General features: G+C 58.6%; 1 protein-coding gene across 14 annotated transcripts in view; it reads left to right on the forward strand.

Moving 5' to 3' along the window:
• ANKMY1 (ankyrin repeat and MYND domain containing 1) overlaps positions 1 to 17,942 on the forward strand; it is a 56,199-nt gene that overhangs the window by 11,808 nt on the left and 26,449 nt on the right. For 12 of the 14 annotated variants that reach the window (XR_008422292.1, XR_008422293.1, XM_019445331.2 and 9 more), the window contains 6 exons: positions 733 to 919; positions 3,531 to 3,674; positions 9,133 to 9,605; positions 12,330 to 12,546; positions 12,653 to 12,916; positions 15,539 to 16,002. Coding sequence is in view for 12 of the 14 variants with exons in the window: in XM_019445331.2 (XP_019300876.2) it covers positions 733 to 919; positions 3,531 to 3,674; positions 9,133 to 9,605; positions 12,330 to 12,546; positions 12,653 to 12,916; positions 15,539 to 16,002 (1,749 nt within the window). In the remaining 2 variants the exon portion in view is untranslated. Of the gene's footprint in view, positions 1 to 732; positions 920 to 3,530; positions 3,675 to 8,058; positions 9,003 to 9,132; positions 9,606 to 12,329; positions 12,547 to 12,652; positions 12,917 to 15,538; positions 16,003 to 17,942 lie in introns of those variants that run through there. The other 2 variants (XM_053902777.1, XM_053902817.1) reach the window with 2 other exon arrangements.

The raw sequence follows: 17,942 nt of genomic DNA on the forward strand, positions 1-17,942 counted from the left end.
GGGTTTCCATGCTTTCAGCAGCCCAGCTAGACCGTCAGCCCGACAGTGGCACAGGTCTGTAGACCAGAGACATCGAGATACGGCATCCCCAGAGAGCCCTTAAGTTGAGAGGGAGGCAGAGAGGGGGGCCGTGTGTGTGACGGGGGCTGGGGGTAGGTCACCCTTTAGGTCAGGATTTGTACTCTTAGCAAGAGCAGAAAAGAAGCCGGCTCGCCCTCGTGAACATTTTCTGCCCCTTGCTGTGCACCCGCCCATCCCTGCGGTCTCTCTTAGTAGGCAGCTGGCTGCTGCTCTTGGACCGAAGCTCCCTCTCCTTGTTCAGACCACCCACTGGTCCATGCGTGCCTGCCAGGTGTCTGCCTCCTGCCCAGCTGTGGGCCAGGCTGCCAGCCCCCGGGGGGGAAGGCACTGCCATGGCGCTCTGGGCTGCTGGTGGACACAAGGCTGGCCCCGCAAACAGCTGGAGCTGGAACCCATCAGCTTCCAGGACACCGGCAGCCCTTTACCCATGTTAGAGACTCGGGTTTGCACACTTCCTGTGTGACCTTGGGCAGTCACTGCATGCCCATGCCTCAGTTTCCCGCTCTGCAAAATGGGAGTGGCAAGAGCGTCTGCCTCGGGGTTGTTGGAGGAAGAGACGAGATAGTGTGTGTTCTCTGCACGTGGTCCCCCCCTCAGGCCGGTTCCAGCATTGATCTTCCTCGCCCCCCCCCCCCCACTTCACCTTCCTAGGGACATCCTAGAGGCCCCGGAGGAGGAAGAGGAGTCCGAGGGTCCCCCCAGGGGGCAGGACCTGAAGGAGGCCTACATCCAGCTGGTCCGAGGCGTGCAGGAGTGGCAGGATGGCTGTGTGTACCAAGGGGACTTCGGGCTGGACATGAAGCTGGGATACGGTGAATTCTCTTGGCCCACGGGCGAGGTAGGTGGCTTCCGTGGCTGTCCCCGCCAGGGCCTGGCTGTCTCTTTTCTTCTAAGAGGGGTGTGAGGCAGACTTGCCGGTCTCCGGCAGGAAGGGTGCTGGGCTTGTGTCTTTTCTACCTTCCAGAGAGAAACCTTCCAGAAACTTCCAGAGAGAAACATTCTCACAGTTGTCCAGGGTCACACATGCAGTTGGCCTGGGCATTCCCGGGCTGCGGCTTGGGAAGGGTTACTTACGATAAATTCTTATTCTGGGCAACTGTTCAAAAACTTCAAATTACTGCATGGAGCTGTATGTACGTCGGTGAAATTGCATCGTATTTAGGGTTAAAGAGAAGGGAAGGATCTTTTTAGCAGTCAGATGGGAGCAGGCTCCAGAGCCCACGCAGTAGGCCGCGTCCAGGACCCCAGTGGAGACTCCCGGGGACCTGTGGGAGCTCCGCAGGTGCCTGGGGGAGGGCACAGCGGCCTGGCCTGTGGCACGACCGCGGCCGACACCTGTAGCTGCGGCTGCCTGCTTGTCCAGTGGGGAGATTTCCAGAGCGTGGGTTCTACTGTGAGCTGGGGAGATGGCCCCGTAGGGTACTTTCGTTCAGATCCAGGCCCAGTGGGGTCCAGGCTCAGAAGAGCAGCCGGGGCTGGGTGTGTCAGTGCGTGATTGCCAGAGGAGAGCAGGGCGGCCTGATAACCGGGGTCTCGGGCCGGAGCCTGGGGGCGGCAGGGGCAGGGGGGGCAGGCGCAGCTGCAGGCAGGGGCGAACCTTCCCCCGCACCCCTGCCGATCCCTCTCCCAGAACGCACCTCAAGCTCAGACGAGCCTCCGGACCTCAGGTGACCGGGAGGCCGGGGCCGAAGCCTGTGTTGAGTGGAAGCCACCGTGACACTGGTGGTTCAAGCGCTGACTCCCGTGGCTCCGGGACTGGCACTGAAACCAGTCCTCGGCTAGTTTCTTTCTTTTACCCAACGCCGTGGTGTCCCGTGCCCTTGTTCGTGGCTGTGGGAGGTTGGGCGTGCCGGCCTGTCCCGCGGAGCCCAGGTTCCACCGTGAGGGAGACCACGGGGGGCGGGTGTGGTGGCGGGGCCTCGGCCTCATTACTGCCTGGCGGGACCTCCGGGTCCGCGGAGCAGCTGCTTGTGCAGCCGAGGCAGCTCACAAGCCGGAGAGGCCAGGGGGACGAGAGAGTGTGCCACCCACCAGCGGTGACCCTACACGCGTTAATGGCCTGAGCACATCAGCCCTGGCCGGTCAGACGCAGCTCGTGGTGTGAGTGCAGGGGTGGGGACGGATGGGGTGGCTGTGGAAGGGCCTCCCTCCAATGCTGCTTTCTCCTGGGGAGGGGGGGAGAGAGGCTCTCTCCCGCGTATGGACCGACGCTCGTACACAGACAGTTGTTTTCGAGTCGGGTGGACTCCGCTTTCCCCCACAAAGTGGTGCGGGTGTTGGCAGGAGCGGGCAGCCCCTGGCCTCGTGCCCCTCTGCTCCGCGTGTCCTCGTGCTCGACATTCTCTTCAGAAGCGCCGGCGGAGCCCACGTTCAACCCAGGCAGCGCTGAAAAGGGCCTTCATTGGCTCTTACGATGGGAAAGCCCGTCAGCGGGGCTCTGCAGCCCGAGGCCTGGCTGGTCCGGGGACTCTGATGACCTTGTCGGGCCCCCTCTCTCCCCGTCTCTGTGTTGGCGCCCAGACTAACCTTCCGCCACCTGGCGAGCCTGTGGGAGCTACGCCTGACACTTCTGGGGGAGAGGAAGGGCCCTGGGGACACTGGTCTGGCCCCGGGCATGGGTCCTGTGGCCAAACCCAAATTGAGGCCGGGGCCGGGGGTCGGGAGTCGTCTGGTCGGACAGACCTGGTCACTGGTGCCTGGTCCGTCAGCCACCAGCCCCACGGGGAGTCCTCTCCGTTACCCGAGGACAGAGGAGGGCACGAAAGCAGCCACACCTGGGGTCCCGTTCCTACAGAGCCGTCTCCGAGCGTTGCAGGACCGGCCTGCGGCTGGCATGGGAAGAGCTGGCAATGGGCGTCACATTGTTTGACCCTCCTGAGGCCCCAGCAGGGAGGCGGGCCGGCACAGACCCGCCACCGGCATTTGTGGGGCTTGGGCCACGAGCGGAGGCCGGCGTCCGTGGCTCAGTGTAGCCACACCAGCGTTCCCGCGCAGGCCCATAGCTTGCTCCTGGGGTCACACGTGGGGCCGCGCGGGTGAGCCCGAGGCTGGTGCCCCCCACCCCCCGCCCCTGCCAGCCTGCTGCCTGTAAACCCAGGCAGGCGTGGAGCTGAGCCCGGGTCGGGGCTCCGGGCCAAACCCAGGAGTCGCTCCGCAGTGGTGGCCATTCCAACGCCTCTCCAGATTCCCCTACCGGAGCTACGGCAGGCGACACGGGGGCCACCGGGGCCCGACCGCCTGGCACCTGCTCTGTGTGACATAGGTGACGTCTCTCATAGACTCGTTCGGCCCCCGAACTTGAAGGGGCCCCGTGGCCAGGTGCCCCTGTGGTCCGCCTCACTGCCAGCCTGGCGGGCTGCATCCACCTGGGGGGCTTCCTGGAAGGCTGGGGTGGGGGGTGGCCAGGAGCAGCTTCTCGGACACAGCCTGTCACTGAGCGCTCTTCACAGTTGTACCACGGGCAGTTTTACCGGGACCACCGCCACGGGCTGGGCACCTACCAGTGGCCCGACGGCTCCAGCTTCACTGGCATGTTTTACCTCAGCTACCGAGAGGGCTACGGCACCATGTACCTGAAGACCAGGCTCTTCCAGGTGAGGGGGCGGGGCCACAGGGGAGAGGGGGCGGGGCCGCCCTGTGGGGGTGAGGGGGCAGGACTACCCCAGGTGCAGGTGAGGGGGCAGGGCCACGGGGGTGTGAGGGGCGGGGCCGCCAGGGGGTGAGGAGGTGGGGCAGCCCCTGGGGGGGGGTGGTGTGAGGAAGGGTGAAGGAGCTGCCCCCCCAAGGGGTGTGTGAGTGTGAAGGAGGGTGAGGGGGCGGGGCGCCCCTGGTGGGGGGAGGTGTGGGGGTGTGAGGGGGCAAGGCTGCCCCAGATGTGGGTGACAGGTGAGGCCGCCCTGGAGTTGGGGGGGAGGGGGGAGGGTCACCCTGGGTGCAGGTGAGGGGGCGGGGCCACCCCTGATGCAGATGAAGGGCGGGGCTCTGTGTGCTCAGGCCACTGGACAGAAAGATACTTAGGTCCTGGGGAAGTTTATTTGTGTAACAAGTGGTAACTTCCTTATTTTTAAAGATCGTTAACAGTACCAATAATAAGGTTCATGAAAAGAAAAGGAACACGAATGAGAAGACAGGATGCTTCATGATCCCATTTTCCAGAGCAGGGAGTTGTGTATCCTTTAGATTAAACTGCAAATGTACCGTAATATTTACTTTTTTATACATAAGCTGGATCATTCCACATAGATTGTCTTGAAGCTTGTCTTTTAAAAAAAGAAAAAATTTAATGTTTATTTGTTTTTGAGACAGAGAGAGACGGGGCATGAATGAGCGAGGGTCAGAGAGAGAGGGAGACACAGAATCTGAAGCAGGCTCCAGGCTCTGAGCTGTCAGCACAGAGCCCGACACGGGGCTCGAACTCACGGACTATGAGATCATGACCTGAGCCGAAGTCGGCCGCTCAACCGACTGAGCCACCCAGGCGCCCCTTGAAGCTTGTCTTTATTTGTGGAGGACATTCCTGGTTTTGCAGAAACAGTTGCCTTTCCTCCTTTTATTTCCGAACGGCGTAACTTAGGGTACAGTCCACCCCCTTGAGTATGCAATTGTGAAGGTTTTCACGAGCGTGGAGTTGTGTGACTACTACTGCCGTCAACGTACAGGACGGCTCCTTCTCCGCTCCTGCCGGTGCCCCTTTGGGACCGATCTCTCCTCCCACCCCAGCCCTGGCCAGTTGTTTTGCAGATGATTTGCCTTTGCAAGAATACCAGGCTAGTGAAATACAGTAGGTAGACTTTTGAGGCTGGTGCCTTTCACCTAGCGATCATATTGAAGGTTCATCTGCCTTGTGGTGAGTCCGCAGCTCCTTCCTTAGTGCTGAGCAGTGTTCCAAGTGCATGGTGCCGTTCTCCATTCCCAGCTGACAGACGCTCGTTTCCAGCTTTTGTTGATTATGAATCAAGGTGCTGTAAACATTTATATATGGTGTTTTGCGTGCATGTTCGTGTGCAAGCATTGTACCCCGTCCAAGCCCCTAATATATACTGGAGTCCATCTCCAGCCCCACCCCCTCAGCTCTCGATGACGCAGCTCTGCTTTTCATCACAACGTCCCCTTTTCCGTTGTTTCAGATCAGTGGAATGGGTGTTACTGCATGTTCGATTTCTCTGGCTTAGGGCGTGATTCTTTTGAGATTCGTACGTATTTGCATATGGCAGCAATTTGTTTCTTTTGCGGTGAGGTAGTATTCCGTTGTGTGGATTCGAGACACGTGTTTTACTGATTCGCCAATAGCTACATGTTTGAGTTCTTTCAAGTTTTTGGTTATTATGAGTAAAACTGCTAAAAACGTTTGATTACAAGCCTTCATGTGCACACACGTCTGTCTTTTCATTTGGGTAAATACCGCGAGTGGGATCGCTGGCCGTAGGTGACGTGCATGGCAAGTTTTGTAAGAAACCTCCGAAGGGTTTTCCAAAGTGGTTGTGCCGTTTTCCATTTCAGCCACTCATGGGGCGCCTGGGCAGCTCAGTCAGGTAAGCATCTGACTTCAGCTCAGGTCATGATCTCTTGGTTTGTGGGTTCGAGCCCCACATCGGGGCTGTGCTGACAGCTCAGTCTGAAGCCTGATTTGGATTCTGCCTCCCTCTCTTTCTGCCCCTCTGCTCATGCTATATCTCTGTCTCTCAAGAATAAATAAACATTAAAAAAGTTAATTTTAGCCACTCGTAGGCTTATCGATTTTTCTTTCCCTGGTTCTTGCTTTTTTATGTCCTAGTTACGCAACTTTAGCTTAATCCAAGTTTCCTAAGATTTTCGTCTGTGTTCTCTTCTGCATGTCATGGTTTTGGCTCTGACATTTAGGTCTGGGATCCGTTCTGGGTTAATGTTTGCACTGCACGTGAAGCAACGGTTGGTTGGGCCTCCTCCCCTCCCCCGCCTCCACCTGTAGGCGGCCGGCTGATCCGGTGCCATCGGTCGAGAAGACTGTCATTTCTCTACTGCTGCTTTTGTACCTTTGTTAAAAACCACACTCGGAGACACGTGTCTGGCCGCCTTTCTTCATGTGATGTCGGGACTGATCCGTGGGTGCCGGTGTCTGCAGTCCTTTTCCGTCAGTTCCGACGGCCTCCTCACCTTACTTGTGATTTTGGACAATATCGCTGGACCGTCATTTCATTAGAGGGCGCAAGTTGGTGACACTCTAAATCTACGATCCCTCCTTCACTTATTAACTAGAGTTCTTTTGTCTACAACAGCCTTCATCAACTGTTTGGTTACTTTGAGGTAGTTTTATGGGGAAGGCGAAATGACACTTGATCTTTTCCTTTTTTGCCCCTCGTCAGGGTAACAAGTGGATGATTACCTAACATTCTTCAATGGCGATCGGTGGAGCTTACTCGGGTTTTTTTTGTTTGTTTGTTTTTCGGATCTGTATAAACTCACGGATTTTAGTATATTTGGTGTATCTCAGCACATTGTGGTGGTTATGCTTTTGGATGCCCAAATTGTCACTCTTGGGTCGGGGGAGTTTGGTTTTTGCTTTAGTTTGGTTCTTGCAGTAGACATAGCTCCACCAGGTGTCGGTGGTTTTCTTGCCTTTTGTTGGGGCAAGGAGACCCCAGCTCATCCATACACCTCCTGCCCTGGTCCCAGGATTGACTGTTGATCTGGCAGGCCTGGTTCCTAGATGGGGCGTGGTGTGGAAAAACCACCGTTTGGGTGCTTATTACTATCGTGTTGGCTGGTTTTCATTTGTAGGCTTTTTCAATAGCAGATCTAGATTTTTTTTTTTTTTCTCTAAATGAGAAAAGATACCATCGGTTCATACGGACGTCTCCAGCTCCAGTTTGGGAATACGGGGCTTTTACTCAACAGCCATGGTATCGTATTTGCACGTCTTTGCAATTAGTCTTAAAAATCTTTGTTTCTAACGTTAACAAATTTCCTATTTATTTCCCCCCGTGAAATATGTATGACAGTTTCAGAATGATGGCGTAGCATTAGCTCCAGCGCCGTGGCTCCTAAAACAACTCAGGGCTCCTTTCCTGCCTTTTGTCCCTGGGACCCATCCCACTGGGAAGGTGGAATCCAATCACGTGAGCTACTATCCGTCCGTGCTGCCTGGAGGTAGAGCTAGGTTCAGTGGTGTTGCTTTCATTGTTTAGGATTTGATTTTTACGATCTTGCTTTAATTTAGTTTGGTAATTCAGTAAAAAACGGATATTTTTCTGAAGGCAAATCTAGCAAACAGGGTCCCCCCACAGGAGTCCAGCTTCCACTGTTTCTATCCGGAGTCCTCTCTCGTCACCGGGGACTGTTTGTACAGCTTCCTCTTTGCATTTACACACCAGGAGCACACGTGCACACACGTTCCTCCCCGCGTAGGCAGTGGGACGTGCACCCTGCACGCTTCCCGGGGCCGCCTGTGGTTGCCCTTCCTCCCGACAGCCCAGACCCCCTTCTCACTGCTTGGGAAGGGTCAACCAGACGCGCACTTTCCTCCAGCCTTTGTGGTGCCGAGGGGCGCCGTGGTGACTGTCTCGCCGGTTAATGGTTCCACGCTTTTGTCGGTGATCTTCGGGATACATTCCTAGAGGGGGATTGTTTGGTCACAACGTAAATGCATATCAAAGGCAATTTTTTAAGCCTGTGGCGTGTAGCGTCCTGGAGACACATTCTCCTTTCTTTAACTGTCGACATTACTGCCATTGTATTTTACTAGTAATGTAACTGTTAGCGTTATTAAGAGCTTGCTGCTAGACGTACTGTTGTGAACGTATGTGTGACTATAGCTTTGATCTCATTGGGATTGTTTCCTTACGATGTTAAGGAGATTATGTCCTTATGATAGAATCCTAGAAATGGAGCTCTTGGGTCAGCTCTTGGGGCATGAACGCCTTTGGTCTCCGCACAGACCCCCAGCAGCTGCCTTTCCGACCGCCTGCCTCCCTGCACCACCTTTTCTTGCCCCGTCCGTAGTCTTCCTTCTCGGCCCATCCACCCTGTGGCATCCGCCGCCTCGGTGATGCTCCGGCGCTGCCAGGATGAATGCGCACCGCCTCCCCCCGGCCCCCGACCCTTTCACAGACCGCGGCGGCACTCGGTGCCCTGCTGCCACTCGGCAGATTCTCCCGGAAGTGCCCCTGCCGTCCCCACCCAGCTGCTTTGCACGATGAAGTCCTCCTTGGCGTGTCTTACTGTTCCTTGCATGTTCTTTCCTCAGCTCTAGACTGTGAACTTCTTGTGGGGGACTGTGTAGCTCAGAGACTTACGCCCCAAGTAAGTCTGCAAGCCCGGGGCTCTGAGATAGGGGCCCTGCCCACGGTCCCAGGCGAGGGCGTGGCACCAGGGAGTGACACGGAGGTCCCCGCTGCGGCTCCCAGTGACCTCCAGATTCCCTTCAGAGCCAGCTCTCCTGGGAAGCCGGGCCCCTCTCCAGCTTCCCGTCCCTTTTTGTGGGCCCAGCATTACCTTTCATCCAAGGCCCTCTTGGCCCTCCCCTTGCCACACATCCCCCACCCAGCACAGACCACCCCACCCAGCGGAAGGGCCTCGAGAGGCCCAGAAATCACTGCACTCTGCTGGGTTCATGGGAAGCGGGGGGGTTAGCTCCCTTTCCCCCCCACCTCCGCCTGTCTCCTCAGGTCACACCTGCCACAGTCTCTCTGACCCAGGGCCCCGCATCTCCGCTGCCCCGGGTGGCTGGGCTGGGCCCACAATGTCACTGCTACAAGGGGTTCCCTGAAATGAGCCCACACGTGGTATCCCTGACACGCTTTCACCTTGAGACCCCCGGTCATGTCCCCACCTTACCGCTAAGGCCACTGCTGACCACCCTGGGTCCGAAGCACCTTTCTCCCCCAATGCATTTCATATTTACACGTTTGCTCTGGGACACCATGCCGGGTGCATACTCGGCCTCCGTAAGTATTTGTTGACTGAATGAAGACGCTTCTCTTGGAATTTTGTTTTTCTTTGATTTTGAGAAAACGGTTGCAAAGCTTAGGGCCCTGCTGAACGATGTCTCTTGCCCTGGTGACTTTCGTTTCGCAGGGGCTGTACAAAGCGGACCAACGGTTTGGGCCGGGCGTGGAGACCTACCCGGACGGCAGGCAGGACGTCGGGCTGTGGGTCCGGGAGCACCTCATCAAACTGTGCACGGAGGTTCCCCGCAGCTTCTCCATCCACAACTACCCCGAGTACTCGGGCTTCCTCACTCACTCTCCTGCTAGACTCAGCCTCTCAGATGAGGAGAAGGTGGACTGGGACCAGCCGGAGGGACAGGACCCCTTTTTCTACGACTATAAGCGGTTTCTTCTGAACGATGACCTGACTCTGCCTCCAGAAATGCACATTTACTCGACCGACAACAGCCACCTGCCCATGACCTGCTCTTTCCGCAAAGAATTAGATGCCCAAATCTTCCTTAATGACATTCCTCCATTTGCTGAGGATGAAGAACCCTGGTTTATAAAAAATGAGACCCCTCTGATGGTCAAAATCCAGAAGCAAACCTACAAATACAGGTAACTTGCCCCATCTTTCTTTCCCTCCCACGACGGGCCCGTGCTCGGGGCTGGGCTCCTGGGGGGCCTCTGGCACCTGGCTGAGTAACCCGCAGGGTTATTTCTTGGGTTCACGTAAAGGTGCTTCTCCTGTTTGAGGCAGCGCAGCGACGAAGGGGGAGGGAGAGCCGTGCGGGGCCGGTGAGCTGGGACACACGCCCCGGGTTGCGAGCATGCAGGTGCAGGAGGGTGCCGTGGCCTCGATGTCTGCACAGGGGCCCGGGATCCTGCTCACCTGCTCTCGGGAGAAGCAGTGGTCAGGAGGTTGCTGGGGAGCACGGAGTGAGGGCAGTCCCTAGAAGAGTGTAGAGCCTTGGGAGGAGCTGTGGAACAGGGTCAGCCGGGTTGATGGAGCCGAGTTCAAATCCTGGCTCTGAGACCTTGCATGTGTTTGCTCTGTGCAGGTCGGAGCCCGTGCTCCGGCCTCTGTGGGTCATGTCTGCACACAAGGTGCACACGAAGAGATGTATGAGAGCAGGTCTGAGCAGAGAGCCGAGGGTGGGAGGGCCGGGGAGGGGTGGGCTGGGGGCTGGCTGAGCCTCTGGCTTCTCGACGTCTGGGAAGGCGTGGAGCTGCTCCGTTGGTCTCCAAAGACCAACCCAGTCTCCAAACCCCCAACCCCGTCCAGCCCTGGAAAAGTAGGCAGCCACCTGACGAAAACTGATTTTTTAAAGTTAAAAATTTTAAGAATATTTTCATTTACTAAACTTTGTCCTCAGATATAACTAAAGTATTTTAGAATCCAGGTTTGGTAAGCACAAGTGGTTACTTATGCATTCATATACCCACCCACCCATGTACCACCCCTCCATCCACCCACCCACCTGCCCACACCGCCCATCCACCCACACACCCCTCCATCCGTCCATTACCCACCCACCCACCCATCTATCCATCTACCCCCACTCATCCATCGATCCATCCACCCACCCCTCCATCTGTCCATCCACCCACACACCCATCTATCCATATACCCCCACCCACCCCCCCATCCACCCACCCCTCCATCCATCCATCCACCCACCCACCCATCTATCCATCTACCCCCATCCATCCATCCATCTATCCATCCACCCACCCACCCTTCTATCCACCCCTCCAACCACCCCTCCATCCACGGACCCCTCCATCCACCCACCCCTCCATCTGTCCATCCACCCACCCACCCATCTATCCATCTACCCCCACCCATCCATCCATCCATCCATCCATCCACCCACCCCCCCACCCACCCCCCCATCCACCCACCCACCCCTCCATCCATCCATCCACCCACCCACCCATCTGTCCATCTACCCCCACCCATCCATCCATCCATCCATCCACCCACCCCCCCACCCACCCCCCCATCCACCCACCCACCCCTCCATCCACCCATCCACCCACCCACCCATCTATCCATCTACCCCCATCCATCCATCCATCTATCCATCCACACACCCACCCTTCTATCCACCCCTCCAACCACCCCTCCATCCACGGACCCCTCCATCCACCCACCCCTCCATCTGTCCATCCACCCACCCACCCATCTTTCCATCTACCCCCACCCATCCATCCATCCATCCATCCACCCCCCCCACCCCCCCCATCCACCCACCCACCCCTCCATCCATCCATCCATCCACCCACCCACCCATCTATCCATCTACCCCCATCCATCCATCCATCTATCCATCCACCCACCCACCCTTCTATCCACCCCTCCAACCACCCCTCCATCCACCCACCCCTCCATCCACCCACCCCTCCATCCACCCACCCCTCCATCCACCCATCCACCCATCCATCCCTCCATCCCTCCACTCCTTCACCCCTCCACCCCTCCACCCATCCACCCACCCCTCCATCCACCCATCCACCCACCCCTGTATCCACCCGTCCACCCACCCACCCAGCCATCCATCCACCTCTCCATCCACCCACCCACTCCTCTGTCCACTCACCCACCCATCCCCCCCGCCCATCCATCCACCCACCTCTCCATCCGTCCATCCACCCACGCACCCATCTATCCATCTACCCCCATCCATCCATCCACCCCTCCATCCACCCCTCCATCCCTCCACCCCTTCACCCCTCCACCCCTTCACCCCTCCACCCATCTACCCACCCCTCCATCCACCCATCTACCCACCCCTCCACCCACCCATCCATCCATTCATCTCTCCCTCCACACCTTCACCCCTCCACCCATCCACCCATCCCTGTATCCACCCATCCATCCACCTACCTGCCCATCCACCCATCCAGCCATCTACCCCTCTGTCCACCCACCCATCCATCCATCCATCCATCCATCCCTCCCTCCCTCCACTCCTCCATCCCTCCATCTATCCACCCATCCACCCATCCATCATTCAGACATCAACTGAGCCAGTAATTGTTGGTAAGTGTTGGGTACAGAAGCTGCCATAAATCTATAGGTTCTTGACCATGAAGGAGGTTATGTGTGCACAGGAGGCTGAAGTACGTGGTGGTGAATGGGCCATGGGACTTGCATACTCTCTACTCAAATAGCAGAGTGAGCGAGAAGTGGATGTGAGTGCTTGGTGCTGAGTGCCGGACCCATGTGTATCCCTGGCCTCCTTCCCGCCCAGGGTCCCTCCCTTGAGAACCCCTTCCCCAGCACAAATGGAGAGACTGATGAACCAGGGATGCCCAGGGTCCCCGCTGTGTCTCCAGGAACAAGAAGGCCCACACCAGCTGGAACATGGGTGCCATCTTGGAGGGGGACCGGAGCGGCTTTGCGCACCATGGGCCCAAGGAGCAGCTTTCCAAGGAGATGATCCTGCGGGCCGAGGAAGGGGACTATGACTGGATCTACAGGATCCTCAGGGATGACCTCGCCAGCGCCGATGTGGCCGATGCCAAGGGCTACACTGTGCTCGCTGCGGCCACCGTGAGTCCCAGTGCCGGGTCGCCTCCCCTCAGTGGGGCCACCGTCCTCCAGCAGGGGCTTTGCCGGGATGCCTGCCGTCCTCGTGAGGCTGGCCTTCTCCCTCCAGGTTCACTGTCACACTGACATCGTCAACCTTCTGCTGGACAGCGGGGCCGACGTGAACAGGTACACGGACGAGGGCCTCACGCCGCTCAGCATGTGCTTCCTCCTCTACTACCCGTCCACGTCCTTTAAGCCCAACATCGCTGAGAGGATGGCGCCCAAGTCCCAGGTCAGCCCCGTGGCCCTGCAGCTCCCAGCACTGTGCCCCGTCTACTATCCGCCTGTCCGTCTCTCCACCCGGCAGTGCACCTCCCCGCGCCTTGCACAGGTCAGGCTCGGATGGGGTGAGCAGACACCGAGGCCCGCGGGCGGGGAGTCGGAGTGGGGGACGGGGCCGGCACGACGTCTAGGGATGCGTGTCCCACGTGAGCCACACGCGCAGTGGTTGGGGCTCTGAGACCCCTCCTGCGGGCTTCAGGGGAGGAATCGCAGGGTCGGGGAGTGAGGGAAGGAGTGAGGCCCGCCTGTGCCCATGGTGAATAATGTTGCCTGGGGCTCCCCCAGGCAGGCGTTGGTGCGAACTGCTCCCGGTGGTTTTGGGTGTAGGCCCAGCAATAGGATAGCTGATCACACGGCGGTCCCGTGTCTCATTCACCGAGGAACCACTCTGTCGCCACGGTGGCATCTCTTGACGCTAGGTTCCAGTGCGGACCGGGGGCCTCCCGGCCCAGGGCGGGCGATGCCCAGGGGCTGGCTCCCTACAGCACAGGGCACCCTGGTGTCTGTCTTCTGAGCGCCGGCCTGAGGGGCAGTGCCTGCAGGGGGCACGCTTCCGCCCCTCAGGAAACCCTGGACCCTAACCGTCAGCCCCACGAGGCTGTCCGGCCTTGACCGCTGCCGAGAAAGCCTTCGGAGGGGCTGGGGCTTTCTCTGAGCGTGGTCGGGGCCCCTCCCGGGTGGGTGAGGGGACGGCACTGGACAGTGTCCCCTTGGTGGGGTCCTTCCCTCACCTCATCGCGGGCTCCTGAATCTCTTCTTCGGGGAAAGGCTCTTACTGCACCCCGGCCTGTGCCCATGGTGCACAGCCTCCCTCAGCTGCCAGACACTCCCTGAACCTCTGCCTCTCCAGGGCCCCGGCTCTCCCTGGCCTGTGTGTGGTTCTTGACGTGTGGCCGCACCAGGTCATCAGAGTCCAGGGTGGGTGGGGGCACACCGGCCGGGGCCCCAGCGTGTGGTGAGCAGGTGCACGCAGGGAGCCCGCCAGAGGCCCTGCTGCCCTGGGTGGTCCTGTGTGCGGGAGGCGGGGTGGGGGGGAGTGGTCCCTGGGAGGAAGGAGGCGACATCCCTGCAGGAAGACTGCGGTGGAGGGTTTGTTTTCGTAGCAGCGTTAACGTGTGCCTTGTGAGTGCCCTCTCCTTCCTGGTCAGAGGTTGTTAACTCAGAGTCACGACCAACTTTCAGTTTCAATGTGATCATAGGAACGGGGACGGGGGGAGACTGTGTCGGTCCTTGTGTTGCCCCTCGGCCGGGAGCTTCTAGGGACAGGGGCTGACTTTGTCACCACAGCCTCTCCAAGCCCAGAGCATCTTCGGGGGGACCCTGGTCGCAGGGGAAGCCTCAGTGATTATTGGTGAAGGCAGCGAGAGCCCCAGAAAGGGTTTTATTTGTACACTTAAAACACTGGTAAAAATCGCTCCTCTCCTCTTCTTTGAAACTTCTTATTCTGGAAAACATGGCACGCACACAGAATAAGCGAAGACGGTGGCATGTGTGGGAGCTTGCGTGGACCCATCACCGAGACTAAGCAGCTGCCAGCACGCGGCTCACGCACCACGTCCACACCCCTGCCTCCCCCGCCAACTGCGCTCATCTTAGCGTGGATTCCTCATCGGCTCGCTTCAGCCAGAGACGTCGGCTGAAGACACATTCTTCTGTCTCCCTCTCAACACACCGCAGACGCTAGCATCTCACCTGAAAACTTTGTTAAGTCCTGTGGGATCCCACCCAGGCAATTTTCCCGGGTTCCCACGTAACCTTCCTCTCAGACTGGAGATAAATGAATCCAGACCCAAGCAAGTTCACACGCCGCACATGGTTGAGAAGAATTACTCTCTTCCAGCCCAGGGCAGGCTCCCCGCCCTTTCCCGAGTCCAAGGAAGCGGGTGGCTTTCCCGTGCCGGGCCTCACCGGCCGCCTCCGGGTGGGCAGCGCGCCCCTCTGCCACCTGCACCCTGTGCGCACCGTCCCGGCAGAGGGCCCTGGCCCACGGAGCCGCCTCTGTCCACCACCTGGCCCTTTACAGATGTGGGTCGCAGGGGGTTGGGCCCCACTGCCAGGGATCCTGCCCCCCGGCTCTGGGATGGGGCCCAGGATCCGCATCCCCGGCCACGAGGATGCTGCTGGTCCCGGGACCACACCGGGGACGCAGAGGCTGTGCGTCAGGCTTGCAGGGCGGCCTCCGCGGGCAGGACCGTAGTGTGAGCCTCACTGCTGGTCGTGAGTGTCGCGCAGATGCCTCTAGGAACCACAGTAAAAAGAGGTGGAACAGGTGGAACTAATTTTGACGTATTTCATTTCATTGGTGTCTCCACAATTTATCATTTCATTGGGTCATTAGTGTAAAGACAGGAGGGCAGTCTGCATTCTTTCTCTGGCCACGCACACACCGGTTTGGGATGGGCCTCACGTCGAAAGCTCGGTTGCCGCGTGTGGCTGGTGGCTGCCATGTGGCTCAGGTTTCTGTGTGAGGCCCCTGAGATGTGTGCTTCCCTCTCTCGGTTTTTGCAGAGTGCTTTAGCACGGTCAGCTAGAAGCCTTGAAGGTCACTCCCAGCCTTTAGGGCTGGTTCCTGCTAGAGAAATCGGTTAGATAGGATTGTCACTCTGATTTCTTCTTTCTTCTAATTTTCTTTCTCTCTCTCTGTCCCTCTCTCTTTTGGTACTTCCCAAAGGAAGCTCCAAATATGCCAGTAAATCCCAACCTTACCTTCTCATTCCCTGAAATGGCCATGGAGTCCATCTGTTTCGAGGACCTGGTGCCCACCCCAGGCAGCCAGGAGCAGAAGTCCATCGTGTGGGACAGCGAGGAGGACCGTCTCTCCCCGGGTGCCCGGCTGTCTCAGGAGTCCCCCGACCTGGGGAGCAGCCCTCAGAAGCAGGACTTGTCACCGTGGGACAGTTCCAGTGACCTGGAGAAGGGGCCGGACGGCACGGAGGGGAGTCTGGGCGGGTGCACGCTGGGCAGCCAGGAGACGAACTTCGAGTCTGCCGTCTGTGTGCGCAACTTCTCCTTCGGGCTGTCCCAGGACCTCCTGGAGAGGAGCGCCCAGGCCCACAGCATGCTGAAGGCCCCCTCCTTCAGTGCCACCAGCTTTGACAAGGGCACCATGAGGAAGATGGCTCTGGCCGTGGTGGAGTAGGTCGCTGGGGTGTGGGCAGCGGGGCCGAGGGTCACTTTTATGGGTGGATCTCCTGCTCGGTGGGCCGGCATCACCTCCCTGGCCACCAGGAGGAGGTGTTTCCAGAGGTTGTGTCTCACACCCCCTGAACCTACAGGGGTGCCATGGGGCCCGTCCTACGCGCTGCCTCCAGGGTCTTAGCGTGGGCGTTCTGTGCATGGCTCAGGGTTGGGGCCTGGTTGTGACCTTAGGGGAACGGTGGCAGTGAGAGGCTAGGAGATGTGCCCTGTGGCTTCCAAAGTGCAGGTGCTCATATACATGTGCCCCCCCACACACACCTGAACACCCGCACACACTCACATGCCCCTGCACACGCCCACGGACACGCACTCTCCCAACCCGCACCTGCACGGCCACGTACACTCATGTATACCCACACACACCCGTGGACACACTCTCGCAACCCACACCTGCATACCTGCACACGCTCGCTCGTCCCCCTTCCCCCGTGGACGCGCACCCCCCACGCTTGTCCTCTACATTCACACAGGCACTCCCACGTGGGCTTGCACAATTCACGTGCACACACTTCACGTGCGCAACTCACGTGCGCAACTCACGCGCACAATTCACGTGCCCCCTCACTTGCCCTGCACAGCTGTTCTGTACGCTCACGCGCGCTTGTCCCCCCTGCCCTCTCAAAGCGTACCCCCCCCCCCACCCCGGCGTCCCAGACCCTGGCAGGGAGTCTGCGGGTGGACACGATTCTCCTAACAATCCTCAGACTCTGCGTGCGTTCCCTGCACGACGTCCCCATCTCCCCGGCACGCGTGCACAAGAGACGGCATCTCGCTGACACTGCACTTGACGGGGCAGGGCTTCCTCAGTCCTCACACCCTGAGCCCGAGTCCGTGCCTTTCTACTCCATGTGACGAGATGGGAGGGACGCCCAAGGCGCACATGCTCCAAACCAGGGGGATGGTCTTCTCGAAAGCGCCTCTCCGACAGCGAGAGTGGAGGGTGACGCCGCTCTCACATGCGAGATGACCAACTGGCGTGCCACGGTCACTCGTCCCCACGCGCGTGCTCAGCCTCACGCTTCAGGGAGGCAGCTCACAGCGTGTGTGGACAGCAGTGACGCTTCAGTGACATCCCGCCCGTCCAGCGGAAACGGGAATTTTGGAACCCGTGCACCGCCCCCCCATGTTCTCTAATGACACGTGTCACACTGGGGAGGGCTCAGGTCTTCCCACGTGACCAGGTCCTGGTGTCGCACACCCGGGCGGGGTCGGGAGTCCTCGTGGTGCTGCATTCTGAGGCAGCCAAGCATCCGTTTTCCATAAAACTACGCTATTTTCGTTAAGATGTGATGGGTTTGTTGCTCTTTAAATGTATCAGCAAATCTTTTTCAAAATTCTCATTTTGACTGCAATACAGTAGACACGGGTGGATGGAACCTGCGTAAACAAAGCTTTTTGGGTCCTCAAAGGATTTGAGGAGTAGAGAGGGGTCCCGCGAGCAGGAAGTTTGAGAACCGCTGCTTTAGATCGGCCCTGCCCATCCGCTGCCCTCTTGCCCGTGCCTCCTGGTTATGCGCTGGGGTGGGGTCGGAGGGACCGCCAGACCCTCTGCCTTCCTGCTGTCTTAGCTGTTCCTAAAGCCTGCTTGGCTCATCACCTTGACCTTCTTCCTGCCCAGTGGGGCTGTCGTGGATGTATGTATGTACGTGCACGTGTATGTGCCCAGTGTGTGTGTATACGTGTGTGTATGTGGATGCGTGTGGTAGCCATGTATGGGTGTGTGTGTGTGAGTGTGCTGTGTGCGTATATGTGCGTGTGTGTGTTCTCTGTGTGTGTGGCACGTGCCCGTGTGTATGTATACACACGTGTGTGTGGTGTGCACGCATGTGGTCGTGCGCGTCGTGTGTGACGTGCGTGTGTGTGCGTGTGCGTGCTGT

Source organism: Panthera pardus, unplaced genomic scaffold (assembly GCF_024362965.1).
Source record: "Panthera pardus isolate Hobbes unplaced genomic scaffold, ASM2436296v1 HiC_scaffold_10, whole genome shotgun sequence".
In the NCBI taxonomy this organism is placed as follows: Eukaryota; Metazoa; Chordata; class Mammalia; order Carnivora; family Felidae; genus Panthera; species Panthera pardus.